A 28,000-nucleotide genomic window follows, 5' to 3' on the forward strand; every position below is an offset into this window, starting at 1 on the left:
TATTAAATTATGCCTAGATGGACTTCTGTTCATTTATTCTGTTACTAGTGGTTGGTTGTTCTTTACTAGTGAAATAAGTTAACGAATGCCTGCCTGCCTGTCACGTGGGGCCTTTATTTTGTGTTCAGCAGGCACCTTCTTTGATAATTATAAAGGAGCTTAGTGGCTCTGAGAGAATTCAGTAATCTTCATGACCCCTATGCCTTCCCAACAAAGGAGATTATCTTTTAGTTTATAGAAAGGTCACTCAGGTAAAACTGAAATCTCCTTCAAGGCAAGATAAATATCTTTATCCTTAACTGTGTCTCTGACATGCCATTATTTTTTCTTCAATAATAATAGTTTGCTGGCCCATAAGTCTTTTATGTGAACTGCTTATGGTTGGAAACTTAAACACTCACTTCAGCTCCGTACGTGTTTATTGACATACTTTCCTATGTGTATGTACTGTGCTAGGAACTGAGTGAGCCCTAGGTAAATGCTGGAGCCAGGGGAGATAAAAAGAGAATTTAATTCTTGTGTTCTCTAGCTAGTTATTGATTAATTGTAGCTAATTTCATAAGAAACTCTTGGAGGAAACTGAAGGGTAGTTGTAGGTTCTACCTGGATATGACGGGATTCTATGTGTATGCCCAGATATGAGGACAGCTTGTTGAATACTGCCTGTTAGTTTGCTTTTGGGTGAATCACGAGGTCAGGAGTTCCAGACCAGCCTGGCCAACATGGTAAAACCCTGTCTGTACTGTACAAAAAATTAGCTGGGCATGGTGGCAGGTGCCTGTAATCCCAGCTACTCGGGAGGCTGAGGCAGAATAATCACTTGAACCCGGGAGGCGGAGGTTGCAGTGAGCTGAGATGATGCCACTGCACTCCAGCCTGGGCAACAGAGCAAGACTCCATCTCAAAACAAAGAAAGAAAAAAGATGAGAGAAATATTGTTGTGCTTTAAGAAAGCCTTTTAAATTAAAATGTGAGTTGACACCCCAGCCAGAATAAGGGTGATGGTGTCAGGCTCCTGAAAATGATTTTATTGTGTATATTTTACTTATATACAGCTTTTGAGAGAATAACTTGTATAAAATAAGATACTTAATTTTAGATATTATTACAATAATAAGTCTTACAAGTAATAAGATATAAAATTAAATATCTTATTTTATGGAAGTTAATTACTTATTAGTGGTAATTCCACCTGCAGGCTTGAAGTTTCATGGCCTCCAGTGTTTCTCTCCAATGGAACCTTTGCTCCATTGAACCTTGGATGGCTTAGAATCTGGCACAGATGTTAAGGGTTGAGAAGTGAATGATAGTTCTATTGGCAATCTTAATTCCTTGATAGGCAGGCCCAGGCTCATATCCATACCTTAGAAAGGGTAGCAGGGAAATACTAGCTCAGCTTCCTCCCTGAAGAGTGCCAGTATTTCCTGGAAAAGAGCTGAAGAGGATCCTATGGAGGAGCCTGAGACCACTGCAGGTTAGGAGACAGGAAGGCAGGGAAGAGGAGACAGGGAGGCAGGGAAGAGAAGACAGGAAGGCAGGGAAGAGGAGACAGGGAGGCAGGGAAGAGGAGACAGGGAGGCAGGGAAGAGGAGACAGGGAGGCAGGGAAGAGGAGACAGGGAGGCAGGGAAGAGGAGACAGGGAGGCAGGGAAGAGGAGACAGGGAGGCAGGGAAGAGGAGACAGGGAGGCAGGGAAGAGGAGACAGGGAGGCAGGGAAGAGGAGACAGGGAGGCAGGGAAGAGGAGACAGGGAGACAGGGAAGAGGAGACAGGGAGGCAGGGAAGAGGAGACAGGGAGGCAGGGAAGAGGAGACAGGGAGGCAGGGAAGAGGAGACAGGGAGGCAGGGAAGAGGAGACAGGGAGGCAGGGAAGAGTTGACAGGAAGGCAGGGAAGAGGAGACAAGGAGGCGGGGAAGAGGAGACAGGAAGGTAGGAAGAGGACTTTTTCCAAGGAACCAGTGGTCCGCAGTAGCGATGCTGCTGGTTGAGGGCTACAGAGGATGTGGGTTAGTGGAGTGATGGGAGTGGGACTTACTTTACTGAGGGATGAAGGGGGAGGTACGGAAGCATAGGCTACTTTGGAGAAACCTGGAGAAGGAGGGAGATGGGAGAGAAGTAGAAGCTAGAATGTTTGCAAAGATGAAGCATTTTGGGGTTTGGTGGTTGTTTTAAGATAAAAAGGGGAGGAATTTTACAAGCTGAAGAGATGGCACAGAGAGGAAAAAGTTTTATTTGTGGTTAAAGTAGTGAGCATGCTTTTCTGAAACGTCATTTCTCAAGGAGATGGCGGCTTGGAGGGGGTCAATTGATGGTTAATAGGAAGCCAATCTAATGAAAAGCTAGCTATACCTTTGAAATAGGAAATTTGTAGATAGAAATGTTTGTGTTCTCTTTGTTTAAATTGTAGCTTGTGGTATAACAAAACATTCACTCAACAAATTTTGTAAAGAATTGGCTATATGCAGATACTAGGAAGACGGCAGTGATGAAACAGACACAAATCCCTGCTCTCAGATAATATTCTAACAAAAACGTGTTTGTAAGTGTGCTCAGAACCCATTTCATGATTTCTGCTTGGTTTGTGGACTCGACTGAGGTTGATGTGAGCAGTTCCTGTAAAGGACCATCCCTATCCCAGGTTGTTCAGAGAATTGTTTTCTGTCCGAGCCCTCGGAGTGGCTCTTGTGTTTGTCTACCCTCTTCCTAATTGTCGCTTTTAAATACCTTGTAGAAATACTCTCTCTCCATATTTCAGCTTGGTCAGCATGTGTACCTGACTAGCAGCCAGTCAAATTTTGGTGTTGATGACATGGGTGTGGCAGTGCACGTGGGAAGGTAATTCAGGTATTACCTTTTTTTTGGTGATAGTGTCAGAGTGTTAAAGTGATTAGTTTTTAGAGAAATAATTTCGGACCTATTTAGAAATACCCATATAGATATTACTTATTCTGTTGCATACTGATAGGCTTTCTTGGATGGGGAAGGTGGTAGAGATGTGATTAATGCTTTGGCATTTGTGCGGTTTATCTTGTCTCTGCTTCAGGTCAGGGGCGACTTGTTACTGTTTACCTATGGCTAGTTGTGTGGCACTCCCTAAACAGTTTATTGAAGTTTTGTCTTGTGTGTGTGACTGTCATATTATGATGGCAGAGTTGTTGAGAACAGCTGCTTCAGCCTATTGTCAAACATTTTGGCCCCATCCACCCAGCATACTTCTTTTAGGGGACTGAAGGAAAGGGACCCAGGAGTGTCCGCGCAGACTGTCATCCTAGTAATGCTTACTTGGAACAGTGAACAAAATCGATTCAAGTCTCAAGTCTTTTGATTTACCTTAATCCATTTGAATTTTGTATTTTAGCCACCTTTGTATCTTTGACATAAAACCATCACAGGGTACTCCTCTCAGAAATCTTGGAATAAAATGGACACTCTAGAAAATAGATGCTCCATTTTTTATGCTTATGCTGTGGTTTCAAATGTATCTTGCCAGCAGTATCCCCCCACCTTAAGCTAGGAGAATCTAGGTGTGAGGAATTTGGATTCGGAATTCCAGCACTGCCCCCCAGACATGCCCATTCACTGACCCCCTGAGCTAGTTCCCTTTCTTCCTCTTAGGTTGCTTCCGTAATAGGATGCACTTCATGGCTTTTGCATCTCCCCTCCCAGCCACAAGATCTTTGAATCTCTGAGGGTTTTCTTCAAGGCATTTTATTCCTACTAACCACAGGAAAAATCAACAGCCATCAACAAAATTATAGACATGGGTAAGTTCCTAAGTTAGGTTTTCACTGAAATATATATGAGTCTAGACTCACGGTTCTTAGCTTCTTTACTGACCGTCTCTTAGTCTTTTCCTGGGGTTGAAAGCTGTCATTTTTCCCAAGAGTGGTGTGGGAGCTCTTCTCTCTTTCTGCAGTGGCCCAGGACTAACAGTGGATACTTTGCATACACAAAGGCCTCAGTGAAGCTTATTTACATCTTGGAGATCTTTCTGGTGTAGAAGCTCATATTGGAAAGGCATTGCTTCCTCACAGCCTCCTATGTACAAATACTGGGCATTTGGGAGTCTGGATGAAAGATGAGTAAGACAAAGGCTTTGTTCTCAAGTAAAAGTCCAAGGGGAAAAGATTAGTCCATTATTTTATTCAGTACATATTTATTGACTACCACCCTTGTGCCAAGCTTTCTGCTGGGGCAGGAGACGTAAACTTGAGACCAATTTCTGTCCTCACGGATCTCAAAGTCAAGAGTGGGAAACAGATAAGAGGCCATTATAGCAGTGCTCTTTGCTGAGTGAGGACTGAGGAAGATTTCTTCGCACTGTGTTTTAGGGGATGTGGCCAGTGGGGGAGGCTGAAGGCAGCACCTGGGATGGTTTCTCCAAGGGGACCGTAGAGCTTCAGTAATGAGGTGGACCCTACAGAGTACTGACACCAAGAAATATGCCTAGGGAAGACTAGATAAACTGGGATTTTATTTTTATTTTTTGCTGCTTCTGTATGCTAGGCAAACTCACATTTTATTTGCTGTCAGTCTGTTTTCATTTTTCAGTTTAAAAGTTTTCAGGTTGATAACTTTGGTCCAGTATCAGAGTGATGATGAATTGAGTCAAAGCTGTTCTTTTAAAAAGAATATTCATATGCATGCTTATGAAAAAGAGCTGTCTTGTTTTAAAATGGAGTAATACAATTTCTGTGTTACAAGTACAGTTCTTTGCCCCATTTCCATTCAAATTGTCATTTATATCTGAAATCATTAAAATTAGAAAACAGTTATGATGAATGTCTTTTGAAGCATATAGCAGGAAAAGTCATAAGTCAAAACCTGCCAGTTTAAAGTAAATGCAATTATTTGGTTCTATGAAATTGTAGCTTTTGCTATAGTGAAAAGAAATTGGCATATTTATGAACAACTCCAGGATCTCATTGAAATAAGGAAGACATTATTTAGGAAGACAGTAATGATTCAGACTATATTTAGGACAGGATGTTGGAGTTAATGTGCCTTCTCTTTCAAGTGATTAGTGGGCAGATGACATCTTTGATATTAATGATTGCCTGCGTTAACATTTTTAAGGAAAGAGTGCCACCTACCGAATGAAGAGCTTTTGTTTTCTTCCATTCAATTCCAAGAATCTTGTTTCACTTTGAATCCTCAGTGGGTGGCATTTGCTGGGCAGTGATCCCGTCTTCCAGTGGATTGACTAGGGTAGCTAGGATTCTTAGAGGGAGTTTATGCCCCCAAAACCAGGTGTAGAAACAAAACCTAAGCATAAACATGATTCAGCACTTGGCAAGTCTCAAAGCCTTACCATCATGTTAATGTACTTACTGGCCCAGAAGGTTTTTTGTTTTGTTTTGTTTTGAGCTAGGAGCAAATGGCTGGGAGGAGATGAACTATTCCAAAAAATAATTGAAGGGGATTGAAGAGCATATGACATTGGTCGAGATCTTCTGGGGAGACTTCATTTTCCTAGGGAATAATATTAGTATAGAGATTGCTTGATCACAACTTGGCCATAGGTCAATGGAGGGATTCCTGAGGTCAAGTTGCGAATCCAAAGGCCTACTTCAAAGTAATCCATATGGTACTCTTTTTGTAGTTCCTAACAATAATAGCTCATCAGTGAAAGGTGGAGTACATGAACAGCAGCAAACACACCAGTATCAGAATTAAAGGACATCATTTGAGAATTTCACATAGTCATTGTTTTTAGTATATTGGGACATTTTTGATGTTGTGGCTTAATTGACTACTAGACATCAGCCATCTCCAGCTTTTTCCACTTGTCGATTGGCTTATGCAAGTAATGAGTGATATTTAAAGGAGGTGGACTGTATGCTAAATTGATTTATCCTTGCTTATGTGTACAGATTAATTGTATAATCCATGAGGGGTGATTGATTAAGATCCTAAAGTGAAAAAATATATATATAGTATCAGGTATTAGCATTTATTCCACATAAAATTTTATGCTTTCTAAGCCAAATATGTCAAGTTTGTGTCCTAAACACTAGATGTTATTAACCAATGGTTAGTTGCCTTTTATTTTTCCAGTTTAGAGTATAGCAGATCCTTCAATAATGTCATTTAGTTGAACATTTTGGACAATTTTGCTAAAAAGTTGATGAGGAAAAAAAATCTCTTCTGGCAGAGGCTACTGTCAGTATGGAGTTTGTATATTCCCCCCATCTCTGGGTGGATTTTCTCTGAGTATTCTGGTTTCCCCCTGACACCCCAAAGATGTGCACGTTAGGTTCATTGGCATGTCTGCAAGGACCCAGACTGAGAGAATGTGGGTGTTTGTTAATGCACCCTGCAACGGGATGACATCCTACGCAGGGCTAGTTCAAGTCTGACACCCTGAATTGTTGGGACAGGCTGTGGCCACCTGTGACCCTGAACTGGAATAAGTGGGTAAATAATCATCTTGTTATTAATGTTTCTTAAATGTATGTTATAGCTCACATTTTTTCAGTGTTTAGTGTTAGAAGTGTTTGGGGTCTCTCGAAGTTTGGTGATGTTTTTGTGACCAGAAATATGCCATAGGAACTTTCCCACTTGTTTACATCAATTGGCCTATGGTAAAGTTGGTTTTAAAGTCAAAGTTTCTCTTATTGTGTAACTTGCCATTGACATCTACTCATGTTACTTAAGTAAGGGTTTTGTTTGTTTGTTTTTGTTTGTTTGTTTTTTGTTTTTTTGAGATGGAGTCTTACTCTGTCACCCAGGCCGGAGTACGGTGCCCTGATCTCGGCTCACTGCAACCTCCGCCTCCCAAGTTCAAACGATTCTCCTGCCTCAGCCTCCCAGGTAGCTGGGATTACAGGCACGTGCCACCACGCCTGGCTAATTTTTGTATTTTTAGTAGAGGCAGGGTTTCACCATGTTGGCCAGGCTGGTCTTAAACTCCAGACTTGAGGTGTTCTACCTGCTTCGGCCTCCTAAAGTGCTGGGATTACAGGCATGAGCCACCGCACCCAGCCACTCATTATTAATACAAATAATGAGTATTAATTGGCTGAATAGCAAGTATTCTCTGAAAACCTTGTTTAATAATACAAAACTTTTAGTAATACAAAAGCAAAAATATTTTAGCAATAACTGTGTTTTCAGATTTGCACTCAAAAAACTAGTATGACTTTTAATATGGTATCCCAGCTTTTCTCCTTTTTAAAAACAGAAAACCCTAACTTCTGTAACTTGACCCAGATTAAGCATATCTGATACCATTATTCCAGATTATGAGAAAAGTCAGCTGTGTGGCTACAGAGAGCTCTGGCCTGAAGTAGTTATTAATAGAATTCACATTGGGACGTAAAAACAACTGGAACTGAAACTTGGTCTGAGAGCCGCCATGTTTCATGTCTCATTTCAGGCTACTACTTTGCATCTTTTTGACTTATAGCACTTAAATATGCAAATGCAAAATTGTTAAGGTTTTTTTTTTTTTTTTTTTTCATTTTTTAAAGATGGAGTCTCATTCTGTCTGTCACCCAGGCTGGAGTGCAGTGGCGCGTTCTCAGCTCGCTGTAACCTCCGCTTCCCGAGTTCAAGCAATTCTCCTGCCTCAGCCTCCAGAGTAGCTGGGATTACAGGCATGCACCACCATGCCCAGCTAATTTGTATGTGTTTAGTAGAGATGGGGTTTTGCCATATTGGCTGGGCACGGTGTTTCACACCTGTAATCCCAGCCCTTTGGGAGGCTGAGGCAGGCGGATCATCTGAGGTCAAAATTGTTAAGCCTTTTAAGGAAGAGAAATGTATGGCTTATTCATTTAAAAAAAAAAACAACTAGAGGGGTTAATATTTTTCATGTAAAACAATCTTAAAATCTTTGTGCTCTCTACTTTCTTGAATGTTCTGCTTGACAGTTGTCTGAACTTTCTGAGAGCTTTGATAGAGTCTTATACATAATACCTGCCTGTCTTAGTAATAAAGTTTGAATTGCTATGATAGTGAATATTGGAGGAGTCTAAAAGTTCGTAACAGTATGTCCCCCATACTGACATACTGCCTGAGTTAGTACAAGGGGTCTGCAGATCCACTTAGCTACCACATAGATGGTAATGATGCCTTAAGAAAGGATTTTCACATTTGAAAACATGGAGAGCCACTGGATTATAGAATGACAAAGAATATTTTACTCAAAAAAATTTTGGGAAGTACTCTCCAGATTTAACAATTAAAAGGAATTTGTGGTCCTACTGAGCTTTCTGTCTTCTGATGGTGTCTATCTACCTGACAGGAATAATATTGATGTGGCAGTGGTGATAAATGAATTGTATGTTCACACTGAATGACCCTAAGCTATCATCTTGTAGTCTGATCTGATTTCATAGGTTCTTAAGTTCCAAAAAGGTTGTGAATTTAAGAGCATGTCATGGCTAATGGCACATTCAGGACTTGATTATGAATTTCCAGATCCCTGAATCCTGTCATTTTCCTTTAGTTCCGTGAAGCTTCCCACAGTGTGGAGTAGTAGTTCAGCGGTGCATGTTTATTTTTAAGGAAATATTTCAAGCATACGGAAAAATACAGATGGAATACATTAGATAATAGTATAATAAACAGCCAGAAAACCTTCATCTGTATTTAATAAATGTTAATATATTATTGTACTTGATGCAGTGCAGTTGGATGTGTATTTTTTAAAGGAACTAATATTAAAGAAACAGTTGAAGCCTCCTTTGTCTTCTGGCTAGAGCTTCTTCCCTCCCTCCCTACCAGCAGAAGCAGCCTTGTACAGCAGTCTTCATATTCTAGATGTTGCTAGTCAACATTGTTACCTTCTGAAACCAGAAAAAAAGTTTTATTTTGCTACTGTCATCTGTTTTTCAAATAACTTGTTAAAAGAAGTTACAATAACAGCATAGTGGAGGAGGAGGACAGGACTTTGAAGCCGTAGAGAGCTGATTTTGAAACTCAGAATTGTCACTTACTATGTAGAGTTAATCAAACTACTTAATCTTTCTGCAGGTTTCTTTATCTGCCCATGAAGATGAGGAGTCTTACCTTGTAGCTTTGGTGAGATGTAAAGCCACCGTATGGACAATACCTAGCGTAGTACTTAGAACGGAGGAGGCACTGCAGAGGCTAGCTTTAATAGTAGTAGTAGTAATAGTAGTAATTCAGTTTATTGTGGGCTACCATGCACTTGGTGCCATTGTAAGTACTTCATCCATGTTCAGTTAAAAAGTTGAGGTAAGAATTAACTATATGTAAAAGACTTAGAACAGGGTGTGGCAGGTAGTAGGTGGGTCATAAGTGTTAGCTATTATTGTTATCCCCATTTATAGTAGAATAAATTAATGGGAGGAACTCTAAGAAGTTAACTTTCTTCTAAGTACTTTACATATATATTAATTTGTTTAATCCTGGTAGCTACTTTATATGGTAGATACTATTATCCCCATTTTATAGTGAGGAAATTGAGGCACAAAGAAGCACTTCTACCAAGATTGCACAGCTAGTGTCAGAGCTTATATCTTACTTAACCCAGGCAGTCTCGCTCCAGAACTCATGCCCCTGATCACTGTGCCATACTTCTTGTGTATGTGGTATGGCTTCTTACCTTATCTATCCAATCCTAGGAACATATCTTTCAGGTGGTATGATCTCTGTTGACTAAGAAGTCCTTCCTGGTTTTGTTGTAGATGCAACACATTTCCTCATGTGACCCCAGCCTGTTAAAATGGGGTCATTTTGATAGAAGCTACCCAGATTTGATTCGTTTGGGTGGCTGTTGCTCCGTAAGTACCTTTAACAGTCTCTTCACCCCCCCACCCACCAATTCTTCCTGAAGTCCCCAGTGTGGGTCTTACATGTGCTGAATTTGGCCAGTGACCCAGTAGCCGTCTCTGGTCAGCACTGCTTTCTGGCCATTGCCGTCATCTCCTTCAGCCACATTGGCCTCGCCCCCTCGGACCTGCTTCACCCACCAGTCCTGCCAGTAACACCACCATCAGTGCTGAAGATGCACAGTGTTCCCACTGTGCAGAGCTCCAGGGTCTTTGCAATGAAATGAGAATCATTCCCCAGGCCCATTTATTTTGTTTTGTATTCTGGGACTTACTTGTAACCATATAGAGACCTTTAGAGAAAATAAATTATCAAGGTTTTTTGGTTTTGTTTTGTTTTGTTTCTCATGGCTTTTTTGCTTTCACCCCAGACCTAAGAGCTTGGCAGAGAATGAGTGGACTGGACCATGGGCAAATCTTTGTGACAGACTCTGGCCTCTGCTAGTGGTTGGATTGGGCCAGGCTTGAATTTCTGATGCCCTCTTCTCTTAGGATGGGTTCGTACAAGGAGACTACCCATCTCGCTGGCTGTCTAAATAATCTTTTCTCCCTATATTCATTTTGAATTATTGGAGCCTTAATTGCACTACAGACATGCTAAATTTTGTGATAGCTTAAGAAGTATTAAGACATTAAGATTCCTGGTGTTAGTTTTTTCTCTGCAGTTTTCTTAGAAATATTGACTTACTGGAGCCAGAGGGTCTGTAGAGATGAGCCAGTACAGGTTTCTTAGAGTATGTTCCAAGGAACACTGCGCTATCAAAGATGCTCTGCAAAAAAGGACTTCTATGGCAAGTGAATGTGAGGAATGCTACATACCTTGTTTTTCCCCTTGGAGATTAATGACACATGTAGGTCTTATTAGAGGCTCTGTGCTGTCCTGTGATAAATAAAGCCAACTAACTTGTTTTTATCAAGTGTTCCCTGATCTGCAGAATCATTAGATGTTTTGTATTATAGGATTTTTTTTTTTTTTTTTTTTGAGACGGAGTCTCGCTCTGTCGCCCAGGCTGGAGTGCAGTGGCGCGATCTCAGCTCACTGCAAGCTTCGCCTCCCGGGTTCACGCCATTCTCCAGCCTCAGCCTCCCGAGTAGCTGGGACTACAGGTGCCCGCCACCATGCCCGGCTATTTTTTTGTATGTTTAGTAGAGACGGGGCTTCACCGTGTTAGCCAGGATGGTCTTGATCTCCTGACCTCGTGATCCGCCTGCCTTGGCCTCCCAAAGTGTTGGGATTACAGGCGTGAGCCACCGTGCCCGGCCTAGGATATTATTTTGCCAAAGCTATGTCTTCTGTTTAGAACATCTTCTGGACTTCACCAACTCTATCTGCCAGTTCTGTTCTTTAAAATTATTCAGGCATCACCTCCTCTGTGGATCTTTTCAGGACTCTCCTAGATAAAATTAAGGATGGAGATCACTCCACCTTCACAACTGTTTATGAGATGTTAAATACTTTTATTACAGCAGAGATGACATTGTGTTTTCTTGCTTCTGCGAGACAGAACGATTGGAGGAACATAGACCCTGTTTTATTATCTTTCGTCTTTTAATTTTTCTTCTTCGCTGCCTGGCCAGTGCTTATCTGTGGTAGGTGTGCCAGCATTCATTGAATGGAGTGGTTTGCTAGCATTCAAAGCATAAAGAAGAAAAGCTGCATTTGTCAGGAAGTCATTCTTTCTCATTCTGAGCATCCCAGTTAACATGCCTTTCTACCAGCTGGAAGGAAATAGTATAGTACTAGCTGTTCTGTAGAATTTTGAAAGAAATCCTTCTCCTAGCAAAGACTAAGAGGGCTTTGTATGCTAATTCGGGGTTATCCCCTCTTCTCCATTAATCTCAGAGCATTAAAAACAATTAAGGGCTTTTTTTAAAAATAGAAGGTATTCACTCAAAATATTACATCTCTAAAACTTCTTCTTAAAATACAGAAGCTTTAAATTTTGTTAGTGGGCTAAGAATTACAGCAAGTTGTATTATGCCATAACCTACATATACTAACAGACCACTTTCGTAAGTATGTACTAGCCCTGTTGAGTTAACCACTTAGAAGTATACTCAAACTACCTTGCCGCATTTCCCCAAAGATAACAAGTAAACATAGGAGAAAACATACACTGCAGCCTTCATGTAACACTGACTTGGGATCTTTTTAATGAAAACCCAAATGGTGAAGGAACAGAGGTTTTCATTTCACTGTGCCATGCATTCTGTACCAGTGCCCCCAGATAAGGGCAGGATGCATGGCCTTGCTGAGAACACCCCTCCCCCCACCACTCCAACCTACTTCTCTAGTGTAACATCTCGCTAGGTTTATGCATCAGTTGTCTTGTAGACATTCCCAGCCCTAGATTTGTCAAGTAGCAAGGGGGGATTCTTAAAAGGAAATACACGTTTAGCCAAAAACTGTTTTGTTTTGTTTTTAAAAACATCCTTCTTACTTACTGATCTGTGTTCAACAATTAGGAAAGAGGATACTCACAATGTTTCATTTTCCCCCAAAGGTTTCTAAAGGTTTTTCCTCAAGTACCAAGGACACAACAAAGGAAAGAATAAACAGTGGAATTTTTAGCGCAGAATATCAAAAGAATACAAGCTTTTGTGGGTTTTTGTTGGAAAGGAACAAGTGGGAAATGGGACCGTATTAATTTTAAACTCCCTCTGTTGGGTGCTCAGAAAATAGTTTACATTAAGCCTGATAGATGTTCTGAGTTTCTCCCCCCAGGAAGATGGGTGAAAGAGTCCTAGTATTTAGAAGTACTGTTACAAAGCTGATTACTCTGATGAGTGATAGAAGTGTTTTAAAGCAATATTTAGTCTAAGTAGTAAATATTCCTAAGACAGACAGTAACTTTACAATTCATTTGTTTTGTCTGTCTTAAATAGCAGAACAATGTTGTTTTTCTGTCACTAACGTTTTTATATGTTTTCTAAGATGATGAATTATACAGAATCACCAAACTCATATTTCTGTTCAGGTCTGACCATTTTTACAATTTTCACTTGCCTGTGTAAATATTACCCACACATTATAGTTCATAATTTGTGATATGTCAGCAGATTTCATTGAACTTGAGTCTTAGGTCACAATAGAACTAACAAAATATTGGCTTCATTCTAGTCCAGTTTCTTTTCTTTTATGCCTATACACCAGGGGTGTTCGCTTGAAAACAAGTCTTCCTTTACCTCCTGCTTTTTCTTCTCACCTGCTCTTTAAAAAATAATTGTACCTGACTCAAATTGCTAGTCTTCTAGAATTTTCATTTGCTACCAAGTTAACTTGCTTACTAACTTGATTTGTCTTATCTCTTTTAGATTTATTTAAAATCCCTACCAATTTTAAGAGTCATTGCATGTTCTTGATTGTCTCTGCATGGCTATTTCTCCACGTCCCCCTCTCTGAATTCTGATGTATATTTGACTTGTCTGGATTATATTTCCTCCTGGCAAGTTTTGACTTCTGTTGCAGTTTGACGTTTTCTTTACCTGTCAGTGCTCGTGATGGTTTCCATGGCTTAACAAAGTGTACATATTTAGTTTCATTATTGTATAAATTTGTTCATTTTTCTGTTCATCTATTCACACATTTAGAAGGAAGAGCTGTTCTTTTTCCAAATTTGGACAGAACATCTCAATTCTGTTAGAGATGTGCTTAGTAATGTGTATTGGATTGATTTATTGTGGTACATTAATAACTTCAATGTGGTAGTTTTTGATGGAATCTACCAGCTACATTTCTGAGAGACATGAGTGTGCCAAAGAAACACCATAACCAAGCTTTTACACTGCTGCCTTATTTTCTTTCTGGAACTAGGCAGGTGTAAAGAGATGATTTAGAAAAGCTTTTTGCATTTTATCTTTTTCTTAGTATTTATCTGGGTTTCAGCTGCAAGGAATATAGCCCCTTTCGTTTGATGATATTTATCCGTATATACACATGGCCACCTGAAAGTTTAGCCTTAGTGTTTTACCTTAAATATGTCAGTGACTTTAGAGACTGTTGAAGTACATCCATAATGTTTGTATGTTAGTTTAAAAGTAAAAAAGACTTGGTCGGGCGTGGTGGCTCATGCCTGTAATCCCAGTACTTTGGGAGGCCGAAGTGGGTGGATCACTTGAGGTCAGGAGTTTGAGACCAGCCTGGCCAACATGGTGAAACCCCATCTCTACTAAAAAATACAAAAATTAGCTGGGCGTTGTGTTGGGCGTCTGTAATCCCAGATACTAGGGAGGCTGAGGCTGCAGAATCGCTTGAACTTGGGAGGTGGAAGCTGCAGTGAGCTGAGATCCTGCCACTATACTCCAGCCTGGGTGACAGAGTAACACTGGGTCTCAACAAAAAAAGTAAAAAACACTTTTCCTGCAAGGCAGTTTTCTCAAATTCATATTTGAATATTCTTATGACTATTTGTGGTCAAGAAAGATGCCTTTTAATCATAAAATAATCTTGAATAGAGTTTTTAAAAAATGTACCTCATGCAAGAAGACAAATGAGAATCTTTTCGTTCACTTAATAATGTATTCTCTGCTCATAATAATGCCCTGGTCTACAGTTGTCAGTATTTTATGCAGACGTTATTTTATATGTTCCAGTGGTGTCTGAAATTTATAGCACACTGAGTTTGAGTTACCAGTAATAATTTACTTAGAAATCCCTTCAAGTTTATTCAGTATTCAGTAGAGGATCAGTTGCTTTAAATATATTCATACATTTTGAGCATGTAAGAATATTTAGTGTAAGAGAACTGTACAGTTAATATACATTTTTCTTTTTGATTCACTTTTCTTCTCTAAAGGGAGATTTGGGCATGTACTTTATAGACTAAGTCAAAGGTAATTGACTGCAAAAAAAAAAAATACAGAGTTGCCACTTTTAAGAATGATTTGATACTGGCTAGTAGCTCTCTGCCTTTTGTAAATTCCCTCTTATTATAGTTAGTTGCCTGACGATTGTTACAAATTTACTAATTTGGAAGTAATAAAAACTTTCGAATGTTCTTCCTTTTCTCATTGAAGTTCTTTACCTTTTCTCTTTGAAGTTACTTACATGTCCCTAGAGGCACTAATTTATGGTAGAAGTTGTTAAGGGCTATGTTTGTCCATTGTGAATGATGGTGTAACATCTGCATGGTGTTACTTCTTAGATCTTTGTTGATTAGAAGTGATAATCAGCTACTCTGACTCTGACTCTGAATCAGGGAGTGTTTATCAAGCCCATGACATCTGTTGTTCTGGGTGCTTTGTTCTAGCTGCAGGACAAGGAAAAGGCCCTGCCCTCAAAGAATTTACCCTTTCCTTGTCTAGTTCAGCCAGTGATTGTGTGTTTATAGTATGATTATCTATTAATACATTGTCTTATTTTAATTTTGGTGAATTTTATATGTATTTTATGTTTCTATACTGTGTTATGGTTTTCAAAATCCTATAATTGTGCTGGAGAATACTTTTAATTTTAAAACTCAAATGGAGTGGTGTTTTGATGGAAACTAATCCATGATTTAGGGTAAATGGATTTGTTGTGCATGACCATGTGGAATATGTTATAAATATGAGTCAATCAGAATCACTAAGGTGGTATTAAACTGCTTATATGTATTGTTTATAATTAGTTGTGTTATTGTCTTTGTTACTTGACTTCCATATTACTTAACTGTTGATGTGGTCAATCAGAACATGAGCTTTTTGAGGGTGAATTCTATGCCCATATCTCTCAAAGGCCTAAATAAGAAGGTTTGCACACAATACTTAAAATAGTTTTTCCACTAATAAAGATTTCTGATATAGATTCAACATACTATAAAACTGATTTCAACCGGGTGCAGTGGCTCATGCCTGTAATTCTAGCACTTTGGGAGGCCAGGGCAGGCAGATTGCTTTGAGCTCAGGAGTTCAAGACCAGCCCGGACAACATGGAGAAACCCCATCTGTACAAAAAGTACAAAAAAATGAGCCAGGCATGGTGGCTTGTGCCTGTGGTCCCAGCTACTCGGGAGGCTGACGCTGGAGGATTGCTTGAGTTGGGAAGTGGAGGTTGTAGTGAGCCAAGATTGCGCCACTGCACTCCAGCCTGGGCGTCAGAGCCAAACCCTCTCTGTCTTTTAAAAAAAAAAAAAAAAAAAAAAAAAGGAAAGAATTAATCCTTTATTGTGCTAAAGAGAGGATATTTACCCTATGGGGGGATAAAAGTAGTAGTGCCTGTTTCTTGTTATAAATAAATAGCAGTTGTGCCGTCTTTAGTCCTCGGGGTCAAACTTTACTGAATAAAATCTGGAATAAAATCTTGTGGGAACTAATTTTCAGAATGTGAGCCATTTTTATACATTGTTACTTCTTATGTAAACATACCTATGTTATAAATGGTGTGTCATATAAAGATGGAAGATTCGCCCTTCCAATGGTTTATTTAATCCTCCTTGCTTAGAAGGAATAGGCCAACAGTTGGCAAAGACAGTATGTCTCTGGAGAAACTATCTTACTGGAAAGTAGAATTGTCCTAGTATTGAGATAAAGATGGTTTGGTTTTGGTTTTGGTTTTGTTTGCAAATGCCTCAGATCTAGGTCAACAGATTGAAAGTACTTGTAGATATTCATTTTCCTTTTGTTCTTAGAAGACACAGACTGTGAAGTCACTCTCATCTGAGTGTAAGTCATAGTGTTTTTTACATATAGACTTTATCACCTTAAACATGTAACCGAACCTCCCGTATCCTTTGTCTCATCTGTAAAATGGAGTAGTAAGAGCCGCGTCTCAAGAGAATTGACTGAGTAACCCATGTGGCTGTTAGCCCTATCCATGGGAAGGAATTGTCAGCCTTTCTGTTTCATTATGCTCTCCCTATCCTCAGTTAAGTCATTTCTGTTCTTGCCTTTTACCTGGAACCTTACACTTTAAGTGTCCCACAATGGACTAGGATTGTTTTGGAAGGTCGTTCCTCCCTTGCTCTCCTCTTCCTCAGTAATAATGGCTTATGAGTTTGGTAGTGTGTGAATTTCTTCTGCTAGGAAGGCTTCACAGGTGGACCTTAATTAGTTAGCTCTGAATTGTGCCTGTCCCAAATAATGTATTTTCCTAGAGTTCCTTGAAGTTCCTTGGACACCAAGAGAATCAAGATACGGAAATCTTAATTTATACCTAAGGTTAAATCTCATTAATTTCCACAAAGGTTTTCTACGATTGTTACCGTCTTAGTTACCTCTATTGCAGTGAAATGCTCTAATAATGAAGAGAATTAATATGCTTCTTTAATTATTATAATTAATCAAATAGTCACTGTTGTAAAAACTTACAAAACTTGTTTGTATTATTATCAAATAGGTATCAGCACAGGTGCTGACTTCTTGTAAAAACAAACTCAGATTGGGCAGTGAACACTCATAGCAGCAAAGAGCACAGCTCTTGAATCAAACCTGTGGGGGTTTGAATCTGGCCCTGCCACTCACTTGCAAACTGTGTTACCCTGGGCATAACCCAGCCTCCCCAAGCCTCCGATGGAAAAGACCTCACAAGGTTGCTGGAAGGGTGCAGTAAATTCATACATGTAAAGCACCTAATCCATTGTCTGGCATGTAATATAATTTTTCTGTAATGACACTCTGGCAGTTATTTCTCCATATCGCTGGTTGTTGACAAACATATTTCCTTCCTAAAGATGAGCATTTAATAAATAACTTAAAAATTACAGTAGACTGGTAGGATTCTTTTTGTTTATTTTTTTGGACATGGAGTTTTGCTCTTGTTGCCCAGGCTGGAGTGCAATGGCGTGATCTCGGCTCACTGCAACCTCAGCCTCCTGGGTTCCTGCCTCAACCTCCCTAGTAGCTGGGATTACAGGCATGCGCCACTATGCCCGGCTAATTTTGTATTTTTAGTAGAGATGGGGTTTCTCCATGTTAGTCAGGCTGGTCTCGAACTCCCAACCTCAGTTGATCTGCCTGCCTCGGCCTCTCAAAGTGCTGGGATTACAGGCGGGAGCCACTGCACCCGGCCAAGATTCTGTTTTTGAGTGTTTATGAAATGTCCCCTGTGTGCCAGGCATTGTGCAGAACTAGAGTTTTAGTCAGACTCTTTGAGGTTGCAGGGAACAGAGATGGGTTAAAATTTATTTCATTCCAAATTAAAGAATCCACCAAGAAGTTTCCTCCATTGCAGCATGTACACTTAGCCCCTGGAGAACTAATTATTCATTATCCAAGGATGGTATAAAAGTGGCTGTCATCATCTTAACAGCTTATCAAGGGACCTGTGTACAACTTGTTAGGTTGACTTTTGTTGCTTCTGCATCCCTGTCTTTCTTCTAATTTCTGTCTCTTCTCCCTTATTTCTGTCTCAATGTTTCTACTTATTACCTTGCTCTGTTTCCGTGTTAAGTGCCACTCTTCCTGCAGTGACACTATTTGTATGTTTTACTTTCAAACTCTGAGAGAGAGAGCTGACTCAGGCATAGTCTGTATAGAAGGTCATTGGACCAAGGAACATTCCTGGACCGGGCAGCTGTGGAAGGTGGGATGGATTCAAATGTATAAAGCACCTTAAGCATTAGCCACCACCCTTAGGGCTGGGCAGACCCTTGGCTTCCCAGAAAGGGGCAGTGCATCAGGTCACTGGGCAGTGTGATAGAACAATGAATAAGAGGTAACTTGTCCTGGAAGAGCTCACAGTGTGGAGAGGGAAGCAGATACTTAAACATATACTTAATTTTATGATATATTATAGTTAATATTTACCATGCAGGGGAGAGCAGCTAACTGCCATTAGAATGGTGGTAGGACATTCTTCACTGAAGCCATATTGAGATGGCAAAGGGTATTCCTGGCAGGGGGGAAAAAAAAGTCATCTGCAGAGACGGGAGTAAAATATCATGGTATATTTATGAAGTTTTTTTGCGCTATGAGAAGAGGGCCGTAGTTGGTATTTAAGGGGCTCCAGGAAGAAGATCTAATTTACGGTACTGATGAAGATGATTAGACACAGAACTAGGAGAAAAAGACCTCATAGAAGAGTAGAGGAGAGACCTACAAGAGAGTTAGTACAATCAACAGTGGCTGACACCACATTATAAAGGGAGGACTGACTACAGTTTCCCTGAGAATGGACCCTTTGAAGCATCTTGGTTTTTAGCAGGTGAGTTTTGTAGGTCTAGGAAGAGTCTAGGACTAGAAACCTAACCTCAGGGAGTAAGCATTCTTGAAGTTCTATGTCAGTCACAAATTCATTCTTAGGAATGTCTAGAAACCAAAACCAAGAAACCTCATGTTTCCTAAGTAAACAGGAAATGAAGATAAAGCTTGATCTGTAATAGTGCTTAAGTTTCTCTTATTTTTCTGACCACAATTTTATTTATTTTTAAGTCTTCAAGGTAGTTTCTCAAAATACACTGCTTGGCTAAAATCTGTTATTTTTTTTAAGGTCAAAAGTATATACACTATTATTTAAAATAGGTATGTTTCTGGGTAATGTTTGGCAAAAATAACTCCCCGAAACATTCATGTTTAATCAACATGAATTGGAGATGGCTCTCATTTCCCAGTGACTTCACAGCTATCTGTTTAGATTAGCTTTGGTTAAAAAAAGATTTTTTTCCTGCTATGGCTGTGATATATTAATTGCATGATAAATCACTGCTATATACATACATACATACACACACACTCATCTAGTAAAAATAAAAACCCTATATATGCCTGGTTTATGGAAGATTATATGTTAGGATTATAACAAAAACAATACAAGTATGTAAAAAAATTTTTCACAGTTTGGTTCTGTTTCAGAGAGAAATTAAACAGAGTAGATGTGATTTATTCATGGCAAATATAATAGGATTTACTATATACTTCATTGATTCAAAGATCCCAGTGGGTATAAGTTGTACCATTATTTTATATACTGTGAAGGAAATAACACCTGCCAGTTAAATTATAATAACTTTTGATTGCAAGAAGCATTCAGATTTCAGATATTAAAATGTGAAAAAATACACATTTTAGAATTAATGACATGTAATTATTATGAAAAGACTAGGAAAAACACTTTGGTTTATATTTGCAGGTTAATTTAGGAACAGTGAAAATTGTTCTGAACAACATCTAAATTGCAAATTTAGTCTTAATTAAATACAGAATTATAAAAAAAGTTAAGAATAGTCATTAAAATTTAAAACTGGAAAGGCTGTAGGACTGCCAGAGTTAATAAGTGATCATTCACTTAATATATGTTCATACTTACTATTTGAGCCAGACATGCTTAGATGTTAGGTGTATAGATGGAGATAACACGTGGTCCCCTCACTCATGGAGCTTACAGTTCATAAGAGAGGAACAGTTTGCAAACTGCATTAACCATGTTAAAGGAAAAATACAAGTGCTGTTAAAGGAAAAATACAAGTGCTGTGAAAGAATGGAACTGGGAGTTCTTAATTGAAATTGGGAAAGTCTGAGGAGTTGAGGAAAATCTAGAGAGTGGGTAGAAATTAGGTAAAAAGTAGACAGAGAAGGAAGCAGCCTGTCCAGAAGCCCTGAGTAGGAAAGATCTTGGGGTTATTGAGGCAGTGAAGAAGGGGAGGTGCAGGTCTGGTGACAGGAATTGAGGTGAGACCACATGGTGCAGGGCCACTTAGGTTGGGCTAAACATTTTGTATTTTAGTCTAAGCCCGGGGGGAACCACTAGAGGATTTTAATGGAGGAAGTAACCCTGGCTGCACTGTGAAATCTGGGTAAGATTCAAAGTTAGAGAAGCCTCATTAGGAGCCTGTTGCTAGTTCAGACCAGGTTTAAGCGCAGCTTGACCTGGATGGGAGTGTGAATGGAAGACATATTTTTTAGAAGATTATTTGCCAATATTATCAAAAGTCTTCATTTGTGTACATTTTTTACCCAGCATTTCCATTTCTGGGTGTTTATTCTAAAGAAATAATTTAGGCCGAACGTGGTGTAATCCCAGCACTTTGGGAGGCCGAGGTGGGTGGATCACCTGAGGTCAGGAGTTCGAGACTAGCCTGACCAACATGGTGAAATCTCATCTCTACTAAAAACACACAATTAGCCAGGCGTGGTGGCACATGCCTGTAATACTAGCTACTTGGAAGGCTGAGGCAGGAGAATCACTTAAACCTGGGAGGCGGAGGTTGCAGTGAGCCTATTGCGCCATTGCACTCTAGTCTGGGCAACAAGAGCTAAACTCCATCTCAAAAACAAAAGAAAAAAGAAAAAAATAATCTCATAGTCCTTAAACATAAATAAGGTAAAACGAAATTTAAAAATGAATCTCAGATGTATGTAAAAGTTCAGCTACTAGAATGCTCATCCCTATTATTTATGATAAAAGAAATTGGTCTAAAAGATGATAGTATTTTCAAACAAGTGGAAAGGAAAGAGACAAATTAAACTTTAAGGAGGCCATGCCATCCAGGAAGATTTGTGTAGACAAGGAACGTCCTTTGTGTGTTTGACTCGGGGCCAGGAACAGAAACTGAAAATCCATAGCAGAGAAGAGATACTCCTGAAACAGATTTGGGGGAAGAGAGATAGCTAGGACCAGAGGAAAGACGATCAAGCACCTTGGTCCAGGAGTGCAGGAGTTTCTGGTATAAAAATGCACTGCAGTTCCACTGTGAGGCTTATTTTTTGGAACTAGCCTGGGAACCAAACCACCTCTTGCAACATTGTTACTGGAGGGGGAAAGTGCTTTTAATACTAAAGACTTGGAAGTGAATTTTTAGTATGCAGTCACCACATAAATTCAGTTGCCTACAAAGCTGAGCCTCCTGGAATACCAACTAAGCAGGATGGATTTTTTGGAAGACACTTTATCCCCAGTGTTCTTCACCCCTACCTCTCTTTCTCTGCCTTCCTCTCCCTCCTCCTTTTTCTCCTCCTCCTTTCTTCTCTGCCTTCTTCCCTTCTCTCCATCCTCCCTTCCTCTTTCCTTCTTTCTCCTCCCTCTCTTACTTTCTTCTACACATCCCCTAACATTTATATTTTATAATCAGCATAAAAAGCAGCCAAGCACATATAAGTAAATTAGATAATCCTCCTTTTTTCATACTTTTTGAAAATCTCATGTTGCTTCTATATAACAGTATTTGTGTGTGTGTGTGTGTGTGTGTGTGTGTAAGGAAATATTTTACTCTGTGGTCTTAATGCCTATTTGCAAGTTTCAAACCAAACCTTATGTATTCTTTGTATTTCTAAAAATGTCTAGGCCAGTCGCTGATACAAAGGTGTTTAATATGTTGCCTTCTACTTTCCTCACGGTCTTGATGCTTCAGTGAAACGGGTTAACCGTTTCCTTTCTAGTGAATATTTATTTTTAAGTAGTTTCTTCTTCCTTTGGCTGATTCTCTGAAGATCGTACTTCATAGTTGTGATTAGCTGGAAAATTCCTAGAGGAGTTTGAATTTGTCTTTTTAGTAAACTTGAGGTTCTTGTCTTTGGTATTTCCTTGAGTATTTCCTTTTCCTATCAGTGTATAAAAACTGTTCTCTAGCTTTATAGACTTTTCAAAATAGTTACTGAAATTAGCTTAGTATTTTTAAAGTTGTTACTAATCCCAAGGTGCAGTTGCTTTAACTGCATCCTTATAAATCAGGTTTTCAAATCTATGCATATCGTGTATGTGTGTATGCTTATGTGGATGTGGGTATATTTTAAAATTAGTGATTTTCGTGAGCTTGATCCTTTGCCTGTTAGGCTTTGTAGAGTTAATTCTCAAACGTTCTTAGTTTAGAGATTGTTTTATTCTGGTAAATCCACACTATTTTATGGAGTAAAGATCAAACGTTTGTACTGGGTAATTTTTATTCTTTATAGAGTTCCCCAAGTGCTTTGTCATGAAGTCACTGTTCTATGAAAATAAAAATTTAATCGTGTAGGCTATGAAAAATTGTTTTGGGATCATAGATGATGTAGTTAAGTTTCACTTCACTTATTAAATATTTATTGAGATTATTTCAGGTAAATCAGCATATCCACCAGATTCTATCTGTATTGATTTAATTTATTGGAAATCCTGGGATAAAAGTGTAGTAATACACCCTTCTAAATATTTGTTATATACTTGGGTGGTAGAATTGAAAACAATGCAGTCTTAGTGAATGTATTTGTTAATACAGTGCTTAATGTCTTGGGATTCATTTTGTTAACTACAGTGGAACATAGGTCTGCATGATATGTGTCAGTAGTATATAATTCAGAATCTTTTCAAGCTTTAAGTCATTTGGGGTTTTTAGCAGTTATCTTTTTTATTACATGTCAGTTGGAAGTATAAAATAGAACCATCCATTCTGTTTGTTCTTGGAAATTATTTTTCATATATAAATTTCTCATTTTCTTTGTTTCTCCCTGCATTTTAGTCGTGAAATGGAGAATAAAGAAACTCTCAAAGGGTTGCACAAGATGGACGATCGTCCAGAGGAACGAATGATCAGGGAGAAACTGAAGGCAACCTGTATGCCAGCCTGGAAGCACGAATGGTTGGAAAGGAGAAATAGGCGAGGGCCTGTGGTAAGTGGCTATGGGTTACCAGCTATAAGGAAGAAAGCATAGGAGGAAATGGAAAAGTAAGCATAAATAAATCCTCTTGTAAGCTTTTCTTCTTCATTTTAAATGTAGTAGTTTTATTTACTTGATATTGTGGTCATTTGGAAGAAACCATAATTAAAACTATGCTCATTAAACAACTTAAACTGTTCTGGGAACTTAACTGTTGCGTTTGGTGGAGGGGTAAATGCTTAAACCAAGACTGCCCTCTCATGTCAGTATCTAAAATCCTTTCATTGGAGTTTTATACTGTACTTGTAAATTTTAAAAAGAATTTTTCCAGTTTATTTTAGATGTTTTATCTCTAAGACAGGATCCAAGGATCTTAATTTCAGAAATCTTCTAGGAAAGAAAACATTTAATTGCAGTAATTCATAAGTGTAATGATTGGGTTTTCACATGCATGCATAAAATGTGCGTTTCTCCAACTTTGTTACAATGTCAGCATGTTATCCTCATTTGACATGAAAAAAATGTTTAATAGACCTGTGGGGATTAAGATATTTTAAAAATGTGTGGGGTTTGATGAAAGAAAATCTAGAGTCCTAGATTTTAAAAAGCAGGGATACTCTGTCCTTTGCTATAGGTATAAGAATATATATTCTTATAAGAATACCATCATGAAATGTGTGTCTTCATTCTTACAAAGGAAGAAGTATTACAGTATCCTAGCACTAATCTCTCTCAGCAAGTTTTTATTTTGTTCTTTTAAAACAGATAACGGCAACTTAAAATTCATCTAAGCTTTGACAAGGGTCTAAATATACCCCTGCCAAATGACTGTCTGCCCTACATTCATCCCATATGCCTATTTAAGCTTACATTTAAATTAATTAGATGTAAATAAAAGTAAAAATTTAGTTTCTCAGTCTTACCAACTACATTTCAAATGCTCAGTAACCGCATGTGGCCAATGGCTACCTTTTAGGCAGTGCAGTTTTAGCACATTTTCACTGCCTCAGAAAGCTCTCTTAGATGTGTAGTACTGACTCCTGTCTGACTTAAATAACTCAATAATCCCTGTGGCTTTCGATATCCTCATCACTGAGCTGTAGTCTGTCAGGAATATTTTACCCACTGGTTCTAATTCTAACCGATGGAATTATACAGAATAAATCTAATTGTTCCTTTCCATACCAACACTTAAGTTATTATGGGCCTATGAGTCCTTGTCTTTACAGCTAAGTTTCTATATTTCTTCCATTTATTACTCACGTGAGATGGTATGGTGGGAACCCCTCACCATTTTAGTTATTCGTGCCAGAAGATGAATATGAAGAAATTAAGGATTTATCTTAGAGAAGAGAAAGTGCTATTGAAACGTCTTGTAGAAGGTTGGCAGTTAAAAGGGCATATTATTACTCAATCAATATAAACTTTTGAACAAGCAGAGCCATCTGAAGTTTGAATGTCCTGCTTTCTGAGCTCCTTTAGATGGAGGTGTTCAAACAGAGCCTAAATCTTTTGAGAATACCGTAGGGCATAAATCACAACTTTTTAAAAACGAGCCAGCCATTTGTTCTTTATTACACATGAACTAAGAATATCCAGTTCTCTAAGACAAAATTTTGGTTTTTATACTGTTCACTTTCTACCAAGTACCAAAGTACCTTGTCTGTATATAAGACATGAGTGAAGAGGGAGGAGATGTGTGGAATAAGATGCATAACACATAGTCCTTAAGCTTAATTATGCCACCCTACATTTTATGGTTTACGGATTTCATATTATCCTTAAGAAGTTTACTGTTTACTTGGGAGGTCTGATTTTGTTTGTTTTTATACTTTAAGTAAGTTGTGTCAAATCATTCTTGAAACATAAAGTGTAAATATCTCCAAATGGGAAAATTAGACTTATACATAATAAATAGAGTAATACATGAAATATCACAAAGCAACTTGTGACTAGGTGCCAAATATGTGGGATGGGCAGAAGAGCAATAGGGACTTAGGAAAGAGAAAGAATGTCATGCTGGTAGACTTCAGGGAAGTTTCATAAAAGGAAGAATTTTAACTGAGCCTAGGAAGATGGGTAAGTTTTCCTCATGTGAAGGTGTACTGCCTGGGGTGCTGCAGGCTGGAGATGAGTATTAAATTAGGAGGAGAGTGAGTGAAAGCACAGGAGGAGGAAGGGTCAGGCAAGTTTGGTAACACAGCAACTAGCTATAGAACAGGAGCAGTGGGAGAAAGTCCAGAAAGGTCTGCTGAGCTTCAGTTGTACAAGGCTGTGGAGTTTGGCCTTTGGTCATGGCTAGATTAGGTCTGAAAGCCTTAATTAAAAAAAAAAAAAAAAAAAAAAAGGCAGGTCTTGTAAACTGCATTTCTGCTTAAGAAATTGATCTTTAAATTTGTAGTCTCTTTTGGTTTTCTGAGATACATGTCTAACCTATTATTGTAATATAACGTTGTAAAGAAACACACACACACAAAAGCAGGGTAAAATGATTGCATAGTCATCAAACTATTTGAAATTATACCCAGTGTTGTTTCAAGGTCCTACATTTTATCAAAACAAATAAAAACATACCTAGATCTTTGATCTAGTAGTTGAATAAGTTGACTATAGAAGTTATGAGTGCTTATTTTTCACATTTGTTTAATCACCTTTGATTGTTGCTTTTGAGTGTTAAATGAGTTAGGGTATATAATAACAAATAATACCGTTTCTACAGTTTTGTATGCATTACAAAATTGTGATGGAGGAGGTTGCATTTTAACTAGTGTTAAATCCTAAATGACTGAAATTTGTGCAGGTAAAAATAGTCTTTTACATTAATAAAGTAATAATAAAAGTTGATATATTGTCTGGCATACTGGTATAATATTTCATAACAAAAACTCATTAAGTTTATTTCCTAGTCTATGATATTTACATTTACTTACCTTTTATATTTTTAAGTAATCAAAATATTGGAATACTTTGATTCAGGTGGTAAAACCAATCCCAGTTAAAGGAGATGGATCTGAAATGAATCACTTAGCAGCTGAGTCTCCAGGAGAGGCCCAGGCAAGTGCGGCTTCACCAGCTTCCAAAGGCCGACGCAGTCCTTCTCCTGGCAACTCCCCATCAGGTCGCACAGTGAAATCAGAATCTCCAGGAGTAAGGAGAAAAAGAGTTTCCCCAGTGCCTGTAAGTTAATGTTACAACAAATATGTTAGTTTTTATAATTTTTAGATTCATTTATAACAAAAGACTGGCCAGCCATCTGTTAGAACATCAGTTTTCAAAATATGATCTGCAGACCCCTGAGGATGCGGGGGTGGTTCCTAAGACCCTTTTTGGGGTCTATTAGGTCAAAACTAGTTTTGTGATAAAACTGGAATGTTGTTTGCCTCTTTCCCGTGTTGATATTTGCAGTGGTGGGTAAAGCTACTGGTGCCTTTTCCCAATTTAAGGCTACAACTGTAGAAACTATATTCATTATTGCTATGTATCAGCCATTAAAGAAAAAAATGCCAGTTACACTTGATAATGCCTTCGACAAGGAAATATAAATTAATTTTATTAAATCTTGACTCTTAGTAAATACATGCCTTTGTAATGTTGTGTGTGATGAAATGGGATGCATGCATAAAGCACTTCTACATACCAAAATCCAGTAGTTTCTAAAGGAGAAGTATTTGTGCAGTTGTTAGAGTTGCAAGCTGAACTAGTTATTTCTTTCATGAAACATGAAATGAGTGACCAACAAACTATGATTATTTAGATTTGGGTATTTGGAAGACATTTTTCTTAAGGTGAATTAAATGAGACTGTCACTTCAAGAAAAGCAACTTAAGGCTGGGAGTGGTGGCTCACACCTATAATCCCACCACTTTGGGAGGCCGAGGTGGGCGTATCACCTGAGGTCAGGAGTTCAAGACCAGCTTGGCCAACATGGTGAAACCTCATCTCTACTAAAAATACAAAAGTTAGCCAGGCATGGTGGCAGATGCCTGTAATCCCAGCTACTCGGGGGGCTGAGGCAGGAGAATTGCTTGAACCCAGGAGGCAGAGGTTGCAGTGAGCCTAGATTACACCATTGCACTCTAGCCTGGGTGACAACAGTGAAACTCCATCTCAAAAAAAAAGAAAAAAAGAAAAGCAACTTAAGTATTTTTTCACCAGTGTTAAAAGTTGAGATGTCAAAACAAAAATTAGAATTGTAGAAAGCTGCTATCCATCACTATGAGCTTGACAGCCTCCCAGTGCTTAGACATTTCTGATAAGATTGGTGATAACAAATGTGATTATTTTCATGCTGTATAATGAAATATGTGAACATTTGGAAGATCTGCGTAACTTAAGGAACCAATATTTTCCACATGATCAGTGTATGATAATAACAAAATCATTCATAGGTAAAAGATACATTCAAAGTGTAAAATACACCATTTGGATTTTTAATGTGCCAGTAGGAAAAGTTTGTTGATGTGGTTTCAGATTCCACATTACAACTGCCTTTAAGAAACCGTTTTTTGAGCTTTAGTATAGTACCAAAGAATATTCATCATTATTTGAACAGGCAGTGGCTCACACCTATAATCCTAGCACTTTGGGAGGCCAAGGTGGGCGGATCACTGGAGGTCGGGAGTTCAAGACCAGCCTGGCCAACATGGCGAAACCCCGTCTCTACTAAAAATATAAAAATTAGCCAGGCGTGGTGGCAGGCACCTGTAATCCCAGC

The 28,000-nt window shown here is 38.7% G+C and overlaps 1 protein-coding gene and 1 pseudogene across 1 annotated transcript in view; both read left to right on the forward strand.

The window, feature by feature from the left end:
* Positions 1–28,000, forward strand: part of MAP3K1 (mitogen-activated protein kinase kinase kinase 1) — an 80,927-nt gene that overhangs the window by 18,252 nt on the left and 34,675 nt on the right. The window contains exons 2-3 of the mRNA XM_054487739.2: positions 23,148–23,298; positions 26,263–26,463. Of these exons, the coding sequence (XP_054343714.1) occupies positions 23,148–23,298; positions 26,263–26,463 (352 nt within the window). The remainder of the gene's footprint in view (positions 1–23,147; positions 23,299–26,262; positions 26,464–28,000) is intronic.
* Positions 23,688–23,799, forward strand: LOC129037749 (small nucleolar RNA U13; annotated as a pseudogene).

This window comes from Pongo pygmaeus, chromosome 4 (assembly GCF_028885625.2).
Source record: "Pongo pygmaeus isolate AG05252 chromosome 4, NHGRI_mPonPyg2-v2.0_pri, whole genome shotgun sequence".
Taxonomy (NCBI): domain Eukaryota; kingdom Metazoa; phylum Chordata; class Mammalia; order Primates; family Hominidae; genus Pongo; species Pongo pygmaeus.